Source organism: Pongo pygmaeus, chromosome 13 (genome assembly GCF_028885625.2).
Source record: "Pongo pygmaeus isolate AG05252 chromosome 13, NHGRI_mPonPyg2-v2.0_pri, whole genome shotgun sequence".
NCBI lineage: Eukaryota > Metazoa > Chordata > Mammalia > Primates > Hominidae > Pongo > Pongo pygmaeus.
In genome coordinates this window covers 120,393,148-120,409,205 of record NC_072386.2, presented here as the reverse complement: position 1 = coordinate 120,409,205, position 16,058 = coordinate 120,393,148, and the positions used below count along the sequence as shown (strand labels likewise).

The 16,058-nt window shown below is 53.7% G+C and overlaps 1 protein-coding gene across 3 annotated transcripts in view; it reads right to left on the bottom strand.

The window, feature by feature from the left end:
- Positions 1 to 1,766: 1,766 nt before the first annotated feature.
- PRRX2 (paired related homeobox 2) overlaps positions 1,767 to 16,058 on the bottom strand; it is a 57,764-nt gene continuing 43,472 nt past the window's right edge. For 2 of the 3 annotated variants that reach the window (XM_054501194.2, XM_063650411.1), the window contains exons 2-4: positions 4,967 to 5,154; positions 3,667 to 3,845; positions 1,767 to 2,219 (exon numbers count right to left, since the gene is read on the bottom strand). In XM_054501194.2, coding sequence (XP_054357169.1) covers positions 1,832 to 2,219; positions 3,667 to 3,845; positions 4,967 to 5,154 — 755 coding nt within the window. In that variant the 3' untranslated portion in view covers positions 1,767 to 1,831. Of the gene's footprint in view, positions 2,225 to 3,666; positions 3,846 to 4,966; positions 5,155 to 16,058 lie in introns of all 3 variants that reach the window. The other variant, XM_054501195.2, reaches the window with a different exon arrangement.

The window sequence follows — 16,058 nt, the reverse complement described above, 5'->3', positions numbered from 1 at the left end:
AGAGGCCAAACTGAGCCAGAAAACACAAATCTGACTCGCGCTCCTCCCCCAGTCCAGGACACAGGCCTGGCCCTCACAGTCAGGTGGGCCTGAGCAGCTGAAGGCCTCAGTAGAACTCCCCCTCCCCTCCACCTCAGCCCCCACTGGTGCCCCAGGCTCTCCTGCTGGTCAGAGTCCCTGCTGCGGCCAGGGAGGAAGCCGTCCAGCCACCAAAGGAAGAAGTCACACAGCGACCGGGCGGTCACTCTTCCCTAGGTGTGTTTGCACATCTGAAGGGGCCAGGTTCTGTGGTGGAAATCCGGATGGAGTATGGGAAAGAGTATTCAGGGGTGTACTGGGCCAGGCAGATGGGAGACAGTCCTCACTTTACTCACAAGTGTAGCTGCTGTACCTTCTAACTAAAGTGGGGGCCAGGCACGGTGGCTCACGCCTGTAATCCTAGCACTTTGGGAGGCTGAGGTGGGTGGATCACCTAAGGTCAGGAGTTCGAGACCAGCCTGGCCAACATGGCAAAACCCTATCTCTACTAAAAATACAAAAAATTAGCTGGGCGTAGTGGCGGACGCCTGTAATCCCAGCTACTTGGGAGGCTGAGGCAGGAGAATCACTTGAACCCCTGGAGGCGGAGGTTGCAGTGAGCTGAGATCGTGCTGCTGCACTCTAGCCTGGGCGACAGAGCAACACTCTATCTCAAAAAAATAAAATAGATAGATAAATAAATAAATAAATAAATAAAGTAGGTTGTCCCCGTGCAGGCTACTCATGTGTGGAGCCCCATGGCTGGCACTTTAGGGGCACGGTGACGCTGCGTGGGCAGGGCAGGATACCGGAGAATCGGCCCAGCTCATTGACTCCATCGAGATTCTTTGCTGTGCCACCTGCTACCCTGCCACCCCAAGGGCTAGGGTTCCCACCCACCGCTACCCAGGGCTGACCGTCTTTGTGCCCTCTGGGATGGGGGAGTGTTGTCCTACCTCCCGGGGGCTGGACTGAGGTGACTTTGAGCAGAAAGGCTCTCCTGACTTCCCTGGTGGGCGTGGGGACAGGCAGAGGGGCTGGCCTCAGACCATCCCTCACCCTGTTTTCTGCAGACCCCTCGTAAGTGGTGTCACTGGCTGGTGGCACCCTCAGTTACTGGCTGCAAATGGGTGGGTTGAGGGACTTGGGTCTTCTGCTGGCCTCAACTGTCACGGAGCACACCAGTGTCCTGGGAGCCTGGCTGGGACCTACAGTCTGCACCTGTTTTCTGGGCCATTTCCTCAGCCCCTTCATGGTTAAATGGCAGGAGAGATCCCACGCCTTCTGTGTGCCCAGAAGCAAGGGACTGAATGTCCTTGCATCTGTCCCACACACCCTCTGGCCAGTCTAGGAATCCATGATCACCCATCCTGCCCCGCAATAGGATGGGGAGACGATCCCTGCCCAGGGTCACACAGCAAGGCTCTGCCCAAACATCTGGGTGTCCCCTTGGGGCTCAAGATGGGAGATGGGGTCTAGGGTGGGTTTCTGTCCTCCTCTCCCACCCCCCACCCCCAGCCCCCACTTCTGGGGGTCCTGCAGGGTGACCGAGGACTTCATTCCCGGGAACAGTACAGATATGAGGGCAATGGGCCTCCCTTGGCTGCTGGTCTGAGCCAGGCCGGGGCAGTCTCCATGCCTGCTGCAGGCCAGAAAAGGGCCCAGGAAGGCCATCCAGCCCTGTGGGGTCCCAGATCTCATCTCAGCCAACAACATTGTTTGCAGCCCTTACCCACCTTCCTGCAACCTTTTGGGGCTTAAAAAAACGGTTTTATTTCTTAAAGACAAAAGCTTTTTGGTTTTAATACACAAACTAAATGAGGTCCTTGGCAGGCTCTTCCACCTTCCGGCCCAACCCCTCCAAGGGTTGTGGGCTGCAGTCTCTGGTGGCCGAGGACAGAAGAGCTGGGCCCAGCTGCGGGGCCCTCAACAGCCTCGCGGGCTCGGGAGTCCAGGCTGGAGAGATGGGCCAGGAGAGCCCATCCAGGAGAAGGTCACTTCCTGGGCATCTGCCCCCTTTTCTATTGCTGTCCACCCAGGGAGGCGGCTGGGTCCTGGTGGGACTGGATGTCAGTTCACCGTAGGCACCTGGCTGTGATGCAGGCTGAACTCCTTGGCCTTGAGACGGAGGCTGGCGATGCTGTTGGCCATGCTGACCCCTGGGGTTGCGGGGCCTGAGCTCCCAGGGCTGTAGGGTGGCACTGTGCTGGGGGCAACATGACACACAGGTCACATGGGTGTGGGTGGCTTCTGGGTGTCAGTGCTCGACCCCAGCCTCTGGTCCTGCCACCCCCCTCCTTAGCTTGCTCTCCTGGGCAGCCTTCACCCAGGATTGGGGGTGGTTTGGAGCTGTAGGGTTTGGGCAGGAGTCAGAAGTCCCTCCAGCTCGGTGCTGGGACACAAGAGCCTCCATATGAGCCATGAGCTTCCTGACAGCAGGGCCTGGGTGGGTCCATGCCCTCCTTCATGCATACCCTGGGCCTGGCTCACAGCAGGATGGAGGCAGAATGAACAGGCACCTGGATTTAAGGGTGCCCCTTGGGGCCAAGCGTGGTGGCTCACGCCTCTAATCCCAACACTTTGGGAGGCCGAGGTGGACAGATCACCTGAGATCAGGAGTTCGAGACCAGCCTGGCCAACATGTTGAAACCCTGTCTCTACTAAAACTACAAACAATTAGCTGGGCGTGGTGACGGGCGTTTGTAATCCCAGCTACCCAAGAGGCTGAGGCAGGAGAATTGCTTGAGCCCGGGAAGCGGAGATTGCAGTGAGCCGAGATTGCGCCACTGCACTCCAGCCTGGGTAACAGAACAAGAGACTGTCTCAAAAATAAATACATAGATAAATAAGGATGCCCCTTGGTTTTCCCGCCCCATGTAATGATGAATAGGGAGGGAAGTTAGGAGGGCGGTGAGGACTAAGATCCCTCAAGCAGACCCACAAAATCCCTGTCGCCCCACACGACCATGGCCCCAGCAGAGCCACCCTCACAGCCCAAGGAGCAGACGGTGCCTCTGGAGCTGTGGGGTATGGTGGCCCGACTCTCGAGCACCTCCCGCCGACCATGTCAGAGTCTTTCCAGCTTTGATCCAGACAAAAGTGCCCGAGAACTTGGCTCTGGGCCCCAGCCATGCCCACAGGCCAGGGAGACCATTTCCTCAGCCCTCCCAGCCTCAGTTTCTCGCCTGGAGGGTGGACACAGGGCGCTGGGACCCCCGTGACAGCCTAGGAATCTTCCTGCAGGTTTTCTACTCCCTCAGGGTGATGCCTGTACTTTGCTCCCCCCTCCAGATAGGCCTGTTTTCTCCCGGCTCCAGGTGTTCACGCACACACTCACACTCCTGTGGACATGCGTGCTTGCACGCTCCTTTGCATATGCAGGCACGTGCATGCACACTCACAGTCATGTGTGGGCACATGTACATTGACACACACACATGCAAACTCTTACAACATGCGCGTGCAGGTGCTTGTGAGCACCCACTCAAGGGCACACTCGCCACACATCACTTGGTGTACCCCAGATCTCAGGGGCGTATGGACACCATTCAAGCTCTCTCCAGACCCTCAGAGAAGTCCAGGCAGGAAAAGCTCCTCTGGGATTCCCCGAGCTGCCCCCTCCTGGCCCAAAGGTGTTCCCGCTCTCACCTGTAGGGGGACGAGGCTGTCCAGGAGAGATAATCTGGACTCAGGGCGGTGGGCCGGGGAGCCACGGGCTGCTCGATGGCGGCCTCCTGGCTGTAGGACTTGAGCAGCGAGGCGGAGCGGCTGGCCAGCATGGCCCTTTCGTTCCTGCGGAACTTGGCGCGGCGGTTCTGAAACCAGACCTGTGGGTGGGAGGGTGAGCAGGGTGCAGCATGGGCGGGGGGACCCAAGTCCTTCTGGACCTGGGTGTGTGCCTGCTCTGTCACCAGCCCTGGGCTGGCAGCGTCACCTCTCTGAACCTCAGTTTTTTCATCTGTAGAATGGGGATGACAAATGACGCCTGCTGCTGGGTATGTGTTGGAGAATGAGAACACCAATGAATGAAGGAACGAATGGAGGGGCACTCGGCCACTGGGAGCGAGGTGCTTGCTGAGCACTCGAGGAGAGAGGCGCTTGCTGAGCACTCGGGGGGAGGGGCGCTTGCTGAGCACGCGGCGGGAGAGAGGCGCTTGCTGAGCACTCGGGGTGGGGGAGAGGCGCTTGCTGAGCACTCGGGGGGAGGGGCGCTTGCTGAGCACTCGCGGCGAGAGGCGCTTGCTGAGCACTTGGCTCAGTGCTGGCACAGAGTAAGAACTTAAAACTGGAAAAGGACTCCTTTATCAGAACCCTTTGTGCCAGGCATTGTTCCAAGCGCTTTACGAAAATTTATTTTTATTTATTTGTTTATTTATTTATTGAGACAGGGTCTCGCTCTGTCACCCAGGCTGGAGTGCAGTGGTGCAATCTCGGCTTACTGCAACCTCTACCTCCCGAGTTCAAGCGATTCTCCTGCCTCAGCCACCCAAGTAGCTGGGATTACAGGCACGCGCCAGCACGCCCGGATAATTTTTGTACTTTTAGTAGAGATGGGGTTTCATCATGTTGGCCAGGCTGGTCTCAAACTCCTAGTCTCAAGTGATCCACGCACCTCGGCCTCCCAAAGTGCTGGGATTACAGGCATGAGCCACTGTGCCTGGCCGCTTTATGAAAATTTTAACTCTAATTCTCGGACCCCTGTAGCAAAGACCTACGTGATCCTCATTTTGTAGGTAGGCAGGTGCCTGCAGCACAGAGAGCTTAAGTTACTTGCTCAAGGTCACACAGCCAGTAAGTGGCAGGGCTGGGATCTGAACCCCCGTCCTCCTGGCCTCAGATGCTCCTGCTATTAAACACCCCTCCTGGGCAATTGTGTAATCCCGGGTGAACAGTGGCTGTGCGCTCCCAGGCGCACGCTCCCACGGGAGGCCCGGGACTGAGCGCTCACCTGGACGCGCGCCTCGCTGAGGTTGACGCGCCGGGCAAGCTCCTCGCGCACAAAGGCATCGGGGTAGTGCGTGCGCTCGAACACGCGCTCCAGCGCCTGCAGCTGGCTGCTGTTGAACGTGGTGCGGTTCCGCCGCTGCTTCTTCTTCCGCTTGGCGGCGCTACCGCGCCCTGGGCTGGGACACTCACCTGCGGAGGTGGGGGGGGGATGGTCAGCAGGGTGGCCAGTGGCTACCGTCACGGTTCAGCCCCCAACTCCGCAGTTTGCTCTGAGTGCTTTAGTGCCGCCGCTAGGAATGCGTCCCTTTAATTCACTCCCTCATTCCTTCCTTCTGGCATCCACCCATCCATTCACTCTGCAACACGTATTTACTGAGCACCTACTATGTGGCAGGCCCAGTGCTAGACTCCGGGGAGATAACGGTGAACAAAAGCAGCCACACCCCTGCCCTGTGGAAATCCCAGTCTGAGCCAACTGAGATGGGACCACGGCAAGAGTCCTGGGGACAGGTGTCCCTTCCACCAGGGACAAGTGACCTGCTCAAGGAGGGCCCAGAAGACACCTAAGTGTCCCCAGCACCCGACCCAGGCTGTGGGGCATGGCACATTCTGCATGGACACCTGTTGCTGACATGTAATAATAATAATTAATATGTCATAAAGAGCAGTGGGAATCAAGGCTCAGGACCCACAGATTTTAGGAAGCTCCCAGGAGCCCTAAAGACAGGTGTCGCGGTCCTCATCACTCCTAAGGAGGAAGAGTCAGAGAGGCTACGGTCTCGGGCCCAAGTTCAAGGGCCCAGTGGAGTCATTGTTGGGGGAGGGATCTGAATCCACCAATCGGGTACGAGAGTCCTCATCCTCTCCTTTTTAGCCAATCAGGCAACTGTTGAGAGCAGCCTTCCTTTCCAGAGGGCCTACTAAGCCAGAGGCTGTACCAGGGGCTGGGGAGAGACGAACCAGAGGGATCCACCGGCAGGGGAGGCAGGCCCCGAATAAGCTTTGGTGGGGCCGTAGGGTGGGTCAGGGGCAGGTGTGGGCCAGCGCACCAGAGGATGCTCAGCTCTGGTGGGGATGAGGAGCTGGCCGGGAAGGCCCCTCAGGAGAGGTGGAGCTTGCAAAAGGTTTGAAGGATCCCGAAGAGTTCTCCAATCAGCCAGAGAGTGAGGGTGTTCAGCCAAGGCCCAGCAGGGGTGGTGGAGGATCCCAGCAGGGGACCTGATCAAGGGTGGTGCTGACCTGTGGTACAGAACTAGCAGCTCTGGTAAGGAGGGCCCAGCAGAACCCTGGGGAGGTCCTGGGGTGGCAACCTCTGGGCCCAGCCTGTACCTTGGGGGATGGGGTGGGGGGCGTCCAGCTACCATTTCCGCATTTAAACTTTATCCAGGGGCCAAACCTCTGACCCTTCATCCTCTAGGGCCCAGCCTATTGTCCACTCCTCCAGGGGGCCCTCCCTGATCACCTGAGTCCACATGGAACCGAACCCCCTTCCCTCCAGCACTTATAATCAACCAGTGCTGCCAGTTCAGCACTTCTTGTGTATCTGATTTTCTCATTAAAAATGTGTATTTTAATAACCAAGTAGTCGCACTGCTTGTCACAGTAACAGATTCAAACAACACAGATGGGTATAAAGTAAAACAAAATACTTTCCCCTCCCCTATCCCACTCCCCACATTTTCTTTCTTTCTGTTTTTTTTTTTTTTTTTTTTGAGGCGGAGTCTTCTTGTCCTCCAGGCTGGAGTACAGTGGCATGATCTTGGCTCACTGCAACCTCTGCCTCCCGGGTTCAAGTGATTCTCATGCCTCAGCCTCTCGAGTAGCTGGTATTACAGGCACCCACCAACATGCCTTGCTAATTTTTGTATTTTTGGTAGAAACAGAGTTTCACCATGTTGGCCAGGCTGGTCTCGAACTCTTGGCCTCAAGCAATCTGCCCGCCTCAGCCTCCCAAAGTGCTGGGATTACAGGTGTGAGCCACCATGCCCAGCCCCACTGCCCACATTTTCTAAGATTACAAATACAAGTTTAAAAAATGGCCAGGCGCGGTGGCTCACACCTGTAATCCCATCACTTTGGGACGCTGAGGCAGGTGGATCACTTGAGGCCAGGATTTTGACACCAGCCTGGGCAATATGGTGAAACCCCATCTCTACTAAAAACAAAACAAAACAAAGACAAAGAAATGAGCCAGGCATGGTCGCAAGTGTCTGAAATCCCAGCTACTCCAGAGGCTGAGGCACAAGAATCGCTTAAACCCGGGAGGCGGAGGTTGCAGTGAGCCAAGATCATGCCACTGCACTCCAGCCTGGGTGACAGAGCAATACTCTGTCTCAAAACTAAATACATAAATAAATAAATAAATAAATAAATAAATAAAATTTAAAAATAAAATTAAAAATTGACAAGCACACACTGGGGCTTCAACTTGCCTCTTTTTATTTAATAATATTCTGGATACCTTTCCATCTCAGTGAAACAAACCTAACCATCTTTATTGCGATTGTTTTTCCAAAATGTATTTTCCCTCTTGTTCCCTCTCCCCTACCTTCAGGAACCATTTTAAGAGTTAGTTTTTCCTTTATCCCTCCAGCATTGCTTTTTGCAAATATAACAAAATATGTGTAATATTTTCTCCCTTTCTTCTATCAAAAGAAAGCATAGCAGCCGGGCACGGTGGCTCATGCCTGTAATCCCAGCACTTTGGGAGGCTGAGGTAGGTGGATCACCTGAGGTCAGGAGTTCAAGACCAGCCTAGGCAACATGGCAAAACCCAGTCTCTACAAAAAATACAAAAATTAGCCAAGTGTGGTGGCACATGCCTGTAATCCCAGCTACTCTGGAGGCTGAGGCAGGAGAATCACTTGAACCCGTGGGGTGGAGGTTGCTATGAGCCGATATCGCACCACTGCACTCCAGCCTGGGCGACAGAGTGAGACTCTGTCTCAAAAAAAAAAAAAAGAAAGAAAGAAAGCATAGTATGTACTGTTCACTTTTTGCCCCACCTAATGATATTTCCCAGGGATTCCCCCATTCAGCACACCGGAGCCCTTCATGTTCCTTTTCACAGCTGCATAGCAGTCTGCTGTGCCACTCTGCTGTGTTTATTCAATCAGAGCCCTATTGATGGACATTTGGAGGGTTTCCAATCTCTTGGAACTAGAAGAATGCCACAATGCATAACCTCATGCAAATATGATTTTCTATTTTTTTCGAGTGCATATTTAGGACAGATTCCTAGAAGTGGAATTTCTGGGCCAATGAGTGAATGCTAGATGTGGCCAAACTCCCCCGTATAACTGGTCTTATTTTGCATTCCCACTGGCCGGCTTTGGGGCAACGTGTTTTGCCTACAGTTCGGTCAACAGAAGAGCTTTGGATTTTAGTCCATACCTTGTATTTTTGTTTCCCCAGTTACATGTTACCATTTTACACCTGATGTTCTTTGCACAGCACTGGGCATTTGTTCGGTGAACTGTTACTGAGCTTCTAGAACATGCCAGGCCCAGTGATGGGTACTGCTGAATATCTGCTTTTAATCAGTTCCCAAGTTAGGAGGGTTTACTGACTCTTGAGCAACCAACTGATTTGATGTAAGGTTAAATTGTTCCATGAGACTGTAAATGAGTGTGTGTATGTGTGTGTGTGTGTGTGTGTGTGTGAGAAAGATGACCCTGAAGCTGGGTTTGGACCACTGCTTCTCAACCGAGGGCAATTTTGCCCCTAGGAGACATTTTTGATCGTTAGGACTGGGGAAGGGGTGCTACTAGGATCTAATGGTAAAGAGCCCAGGAATGCTGCTAAATATCTTTTTTATTTTCTGAGACAGGGTCTCACTCTGTTGTCCAAGCTGGAGTGCAGTGGTGCAATCGTAACACATTGCAGCCTCGACCTCCTGGGCTCAAGCAATTCCCCCACCTCAGCCTCCCAAGTAGCTGGGACTACAGGTGCCTGCCACCATGCCCAGCTAATTTTTATTTTAATGTAGAGATGAGGTCTTACTATGTTGCCAAGACTGGTCTTAAACTCCTGACCTCAATTCTCCTGCCTCAGCCTCCCAAAGTACTGGGATTACAGGCGTGAGCCACCATGCTTGGCCTTGCTAAATATCTTTCAATACACAGGACAGGCCCCCACGTCAATGAATTATCTTGTCCAAAATGTCAATAGCACTGAGGTTGAGAAACCCTGGTTTAGAGGGATGACTAGGAGGTTATATTCAGAAGTTTCCCCCTTTGGGAAATACTTGCAAACATACGGGACCAGGCAGGGGCTGGGGTGCAGTGAGGAGGGAGCGCGTGGTGGCCCTGTGCAAGCTGGTCTCATTGCCGGGACCGCTTCACTCTTCACTCCTCAAGAAAAGGCGAGGATGGATGAGAATGTCTGCTGCCTGCGAATGTCTTTCCACCCCCACCACCTCGATGAGGAAGAAACTTTAAACCGAAACAAGAGCCCTTGCGCTGAAAACTGGGTGGTGATCAATAGCCTGAAAGCAGGGATGGAAGTTTCTGGAAAGCCAGTCATTGCAGGGGTCATTTCCACCCCCTTTCAGGCAGTTCTTCTTGGGCACACACCCAACACAGGAGGCATTTCAGCCAAAAAAGGAGACATTTTCGGGAAGTTTCTGAGCAATTCAAACCTGGGGGTGTTTAAATGAAAACCATTTTGCAGCCTTCGCCTCGCCGAGCGAGCGCCCGAAGAAACAGCTCCACTTTCATGCCAGTTAAGCTGTCTGGTGACGTGGAGCCAAAACCCTCACGCAAAGGCATTTACCCCCACCCCAGCCAGCCCCAGACTGCCCCCAACACTGGCTGGCGTCCTCACTGCTTCCCAAGTCAGCTCTGCCCAGGGTTGTGCCAAGGCAGCTGTGATGGGATGTGCTCAGCCAGAGCCGGTTGGGCCAGGAGTGGTGCCAAATGCTCCACGTGTGGCCACCCACCGTCTCCTGCATCCACCCTAGGAGGCACTGTGCCATTTTATTTTATTTTATTACTTTTTTTTTTTTTTTTTGAGACAGAGTCTCGCTCTGTCCCCCAGGCTGGAATGCAGTGGCGCGATCTCGGCTCACTGCAACCTCTGCCTCCTGGGTTCAAGCGATTCTCCTACCTCAGCCTCTAGAGCAGCTGGGATTATAGGCTGGAGTGCAGTGGCACGATCTCGGCTCACTGCAACCTCCGGCTCCTGGGTTCAAGTGATTCTCCTACCTCAGCCTCTCGAGTAGCTGGGATTACAGGCATCTGCCACATGCCTGGCTAATTTTTTTTGTATTTTTAGTAGAGATGAGGTTTCACCATGTTGGCCAGGCTGGTCTCGAACTCCTGACCTCAGGTGATCCAACGGCCTTGGCCTCCCAAAATGCTGGGATTACAGGCATGCGCTACCAATGGAATCATTTTACACATAGGGAAACTGAAGCTGTGAGAGTGTCTTGCCCAAGGTCGTACATCTGGGATTGAAATCGATGTCTGTTGGCCAGGTGCAGTGGCTCATGCCTATAATCCCAGCACTTTGGGAGGCCGAGGCAGGTGGAACACCTGAGGTCAGGAGTTCAAGACTAGCCTGGCCAACATGGTGAAACCTCACCTCTACTAAAAATACAAAATAAATAAATAAATAAATTAGCCAGGCATGGTGGCGGGCACCTGTAATTCCAGCTAATCAGGAGGCCGAGGCAGGAGAATCACTTGAATCTGGGAGGCGGAGGTTGCAGTGAGCTGAGATCACGCCACTGCACTCCAGTCTGGGCAACAAGAGTGAAATTCCGTCTAAAAAAAAAAAGAAAGAAATCGATGTCTGCTGGGAGGCCTGGCCAAGCCAAGGCTGCGAGCCTCTCTTCACGGAGCCTCCTCCCTCTTCTACTTCGCTCCCAGGCTCAGCAGCGTAGGGGGCCTGTCACACCCTCGGTCCCAGCTCTCTGAACCCATGGGTGGGCGGGGTCAGGAGATACCATGGTGGGAGGCCTCCAGCCTCACGTCACCCCTTCGTCCTAAAGGAAGCCCTCACCCCTGGGAGGGTGTGGGATAGCACCTTGCTGAAGGACACACCAAGCTGCTGTGAGGAGTTGAGTGTAGCTCAGTGCCAAGGACATAGTAATTGCTCAATAAATGTTCATTCCCCTTAACATGATTGCTTTTGTGCAGCCAGCTTTGTATGAGAAGACAAGGACCTTTCTCCCTGATCCTTTCATTCCTGTAGCCCAGCCTACAGCAGAAAGGTGGGGCTGCACCCCTGCCGTGGGCTGAGGCTGGGAAGGAACGCAGACGGGGAGAAGGACCCAGGCAGCACCTCCCCGGGGACCAGAACTCGAACCCACAGCTCTGGACTTAGCCGGGGGCTGTGGCGCTGGCCTCAGCCTCTGGGCGGATGTGCTGGATATTTGTTGCCCTAAGTTCCTGAATCACCTCCTAAGAAATGCATTGTGGTGGGCGTGTGTGTTCCTCTGGGGACTCCAAAGCTTGGGCTTAAAGCATTTAGGAAATAAATAAAATAAATACTCTCTAAGCCTCAGGCCATTGGCGTCGGGTCCCTGCCTTTTCACAGGGCCCCTCTCCTCTGGCCAGCAAGCCCTGGGTCTGCACTCTCCAAGGAGGGCTGTGCCCAGAGTCTCTTTTTGTTCAGGAAAAGTTCTGCTTTTCCCTGAGACGGAAACAAAGCATGAAACCGCCTTCCTTTGACCAGGCTGTTTAGCTGCTTTTGTAGGGGTCCTGGATCCCAGAGGAGAGAAACGAGCTCAGATGGGGGAGGCCTGTCTCGCGCTCTCTCCTCCTTAAAACCAAAACGACATCATCCCCGATTACATTACAATGAAAAAATGACTGCTGTACGGTTTTCTGCCATTAAATTATTTCACACGTACCATTTATTTGGCTGACTGGGGGCCAAAGACATTTAAAAACTCTGCTCTCAGCCAAATGATCAAGTGTTCCCACCGCCCTCCCCTGTGCCCACGGTTTTTCTTATTCCGTGTAATTTAAGGGTCTAAATAGTCTGGAGGGAATTAACTGCAAATTCTTCCTAAGACAAATAAACTCAGCCTCTTCGTTCCTGCCTTTCTCAAGCTGTTGAGAGACACACTCTATTTGTTTTTGCTTCAAATAGTCAGTTTGCGCCTGACCCCAGGGCTGAGGTGAGCTCCAACCCAAATAAATAACTTTTATTAATTAGCATTTATTCTGAGCAAATAAGCAGCCCTCCTCACCACCCCCAACGTGATCTCTGCCAACAGGATCGCAAAAACAAACAACGGGTCCTTGGGACCTCGATGTGGATTTAACAAATTAACACTGGGCCTTCTCAGAGGAGCCTCGGAGCTGGAGAAATATTTACAGCCTGGAACGTCTTAGGCAGGAAGTGGAGGTGGGGTAGGGTGGAGAGGCCGTGGAGGCTTCGGTTTCCCCCTGAGATTTCTTGGTAGAGATTTGGGTTCCTTTGAAGGGCCCCTGGGAGAAGGGCTCAGACAGGAACTCTGAAACCACATCCTTAGCCACGGCCTGGCAGCATCAGCAAGGACACAAGTGGCCCTGAGGGAGGCTTGAGGGAGGATTCTCACCTCTCCCAGTAAGGAATGGAAGGCAGTACTGCCTGGTGGTTAAGGAGGTGGCCGGTCCGGGTCTGGCTCTCAGGCCGGTCCGCCTCACTAGCAGAGTGCCGTGGGTGAACCTTTAACCGCTCCCAGCCTCAAGAATCTCACCTGAGGCTGGGCGCCGTGGCTCATGCCTGTAATCCCAGCACTTTGGGAGGCCGAGGCGAGTGGAATGACTGAGGTCAGGAGTTTGAGACCAGCCTGGCCAACATGGTGAAACCCCCGTCTCTACTAAAAGTACAAAAAAATTAACCGGGTGTGGTGGTGTGTGCCTGTAATCCCAGCTACTTGGGAGGCTGGGGCATAAGAACTGCTTAAACCCGGGAGGCGGAGGTTGCAGTGAGCCGAGATCGTGTCACCGCACTCCAGCCTGGGCAACGAAGCAAGACACTGTCTCAAAAAAAAAAAAAAAAAGAGAATCTCACCTGAAAAATGGGAATAACAGGATCTACCTCATTTAACCCTCATAACAACCCGACACGGCTGGCTCCTAGTTCAATTTTATGTAGGAGGAAACTAAGGAACAGAGAGTTAAATGACATGCTGATGCCACATGGCCAGCAAAGACCAGAGCTGGGATTGGAACTCAGAGAGCAGCACACAGTCCGGGGTCTTAGCCACTTCCCCACACTGCTGCCTGAGTCACCTCGGCATGGGCAGCCAGCCCCAAGAGTCCCTGCCCAAGATCCTCACGGTGCTGGGATTCTGGGGGTCTCCCCAGTGGCGTCAGGGTGTATGGATCAATCAAAAGGAGGGAGGCTGAAGGCAACAGAAACATTCTTGAGGCTGCAGCACATGGCTTCAGGCACACAGGCAGCAGGGCAGCGAGGATTAGAGATGAGTGCAGGCCCAGCCCCAAGCCCCGTGAGGGTGGGCTACAGTCAGGCTGGGCACAGAGAGGGCTCAACAACATGTGAAGACAGAAAAGAAGGAAGGGGAGAAGGGAGGATAGAGAAGAAACATGGTCCCTGGGGCCTTATGGAGAAGGATCCTGGGCCTTCTAGGCTGTTCCAACCCCAGGAGTGCAGCCCTGCCCCAGCCAGCACCCCGACCAAGGGGCCCGAGAGCTGACTTTCATTTTGTTTTGTTTTGTTTTTTTTGAGATGGAGTCTCACTCTGTTGCCAGGCTGGAGTGCACTGGCACGATCTCTGCTCACTGCAACCTCCGCCTCCCAGGTTCAAACGATTCTCCTGCCTCAGCCTCCTGAGTAGTTGGGACTACAAGTGCCTGCCACCACGCCCAGCTAATTTTTTGTATTTTTAGTAGAGACGGGGTTTCACCATGTTGGCCAGGATGGTCTCGATCTCTTGACCTTGTGGTCCACCCGCCTCGGCCTCCCAAAGTGCTGGGATTACAAGTGTGAGCCACCGCGCCCGGCCAAGCTGGCTTTCAATCAGGCCAAGCTGGCCTCAGCCCCAGAAATTCAGGGACCAGGGGTAAGGCACAAAGGAGGGTCTCGGGTCCTCTGGTGTGAGTTACAAGGCACAGGTCCATCTTCACCTCCCTGGACCACTGCTGGATGGGGCCATCTAGGCCACTCCAGTAGGCAGAGCCAGGGCAGGCGGCCTCAGGGCTGCCCGGCCACTGTTCCAGGTCCCTGCCTCTTTGGGGTCACTGCTCGCATCACACACACCACGCCCTCTCACCATGGACCCCTGCCTGAGCTGGCAACGTCTCCTCCCTCTCTTGCTCACTTTCAGGTCTCAGCAGAGATGCCTCCTCCTCCAAGAAGCCATCCTGGACCCACAGGCTTAATTAAGCTCCCAAAAAGCCCTGTGCCTCTCCCACTGTAGCTCTGTCACACTGTAGGGTAAGTGTGGGGTCATCGGTCCAGTAGGGGCTGGGACTTACTGTTTTCTGTCTCCTTGGAATGCATCACAGGGGCTGGCACAGGGAACCTCTCATCAATCTGCATTGAGTGCTGAGTGTTGAGTGAAGGAGGAGGCATGGGAAGGGCCGGGTAAGCCCGCAGAGCCCGCCCTCCTGTGCAGGGGTCTAGGTTCCTCCCCTGGAGCCATGGAGGCCTGGTGAGGACACGTCCTCCGAGTGAGGAAGGGGCTGGGGGAGGCCGGCCACCACCAGCCACTGCCCTGCCACACTTTTAAGAATGTTTCACCTCATCAATTTTGAACAAAAACCCGTGATGCTGACACATTTTTATAGCTACCAGCCTGGAGAAGGAGAAACACATCCCGGGAAGGAAGGTAACAATGGAAGCCGCAGTGGGGCCCAAGGAGTCACACAGGTCCCCAGGGGGCCCCATCCCATGGCTTCCCCAGGCCTCAGCACAACACACAAGAACAAGAGGCATGGGCCACCCAACCTGGGACCGCCGTGCTCTGACCTGCTCCCAGCCCTAGGGGCCGGTGGCCAGTGTGGCTGCAAGAATAGTGGCTAGTGTGGCCTCCGCAGGCTCAGGATGACCCTGGAGTTTGGAGGAGGCTGGAGGAGGTTCCCTTATGTCCCCCCCAAACCTCAGCAGAGCCTTGCTTGGAGGCAGTTGCGGTGTATCTGGGTCTCTCTGGGGTCGGGAGCCTCACCCCTAAATACATGACATGCACACATTTCCATGGGACCACCAGACCCACAAGAAAGTGGAGGGGCCAGTGACCCTGGGCAGGAGCTGGCCCTGGAAGGGAGCACAAGCACCTTCCCACCTCTGGGCCTTGGTATCTGCTGTTCCCTCTAGCTAGGGCACCCTTCCCCCATCCCCACCGCACTGGCTAAAGCTGACCCGGCCCTAGATTTCAGCCTACATGCCCAGCCCTGAGAGGCCTTCTCGGCTCCCAGACAAGCGCAGGTCTCCTTGTTATGGACTCCTAGGCCTTCTCCCTCTCCTGCACATCTGTAATTAACTAAAACAGAGAAATGACTTGTTTTGGTTATCTGCTTCATGCCTGTCTATCCCACATTTGACTCTAAGATCCAGACGGGCAGGGACTGGGTTTTCCTTGTCAATGCTATATCCTCAGGACCAGGCAAGAAGTTTGGTTTCAAAAATATTTCTGAATGAATGACTATGTAAATGAAGGAACGGCTCACTCCAGAAAAGGATCTGAAGTCTCAACTTCCAAAGCCAGGTCGCTTTATCTTCAAAAGGGCCAGACGATGGCTATTAGATGTGACAGCAAAAACACAAGCAACTAAAGAAAAAAAGATAAATGGAACTTCATGAAAACTAAACAGTTTTGTAACTGTTACAACCATTAACAAACTGAAAAGGCAACCCACAGAATAGAAAAATTATTTACACATTACATATTTGGTAAGGAACTTATGTTTAGAAAATAAAAAGAACCCTTACAGCTCAATAAAAAGACAAATACCCCAATTTAAAAATGACAGAAAGATTTGAATAGACATTTCTCTAAAGAAAATACACAAATGACCAATAGGCAGAAAGATGCTCAAGATCATCAGCCAGCAGGGAAAAGCAAATCAAAACCATGATGAGGTAGACTTCACACCCACTAGGATAGTTAGAATCAAAAGACAGATAACGGCCGCGCG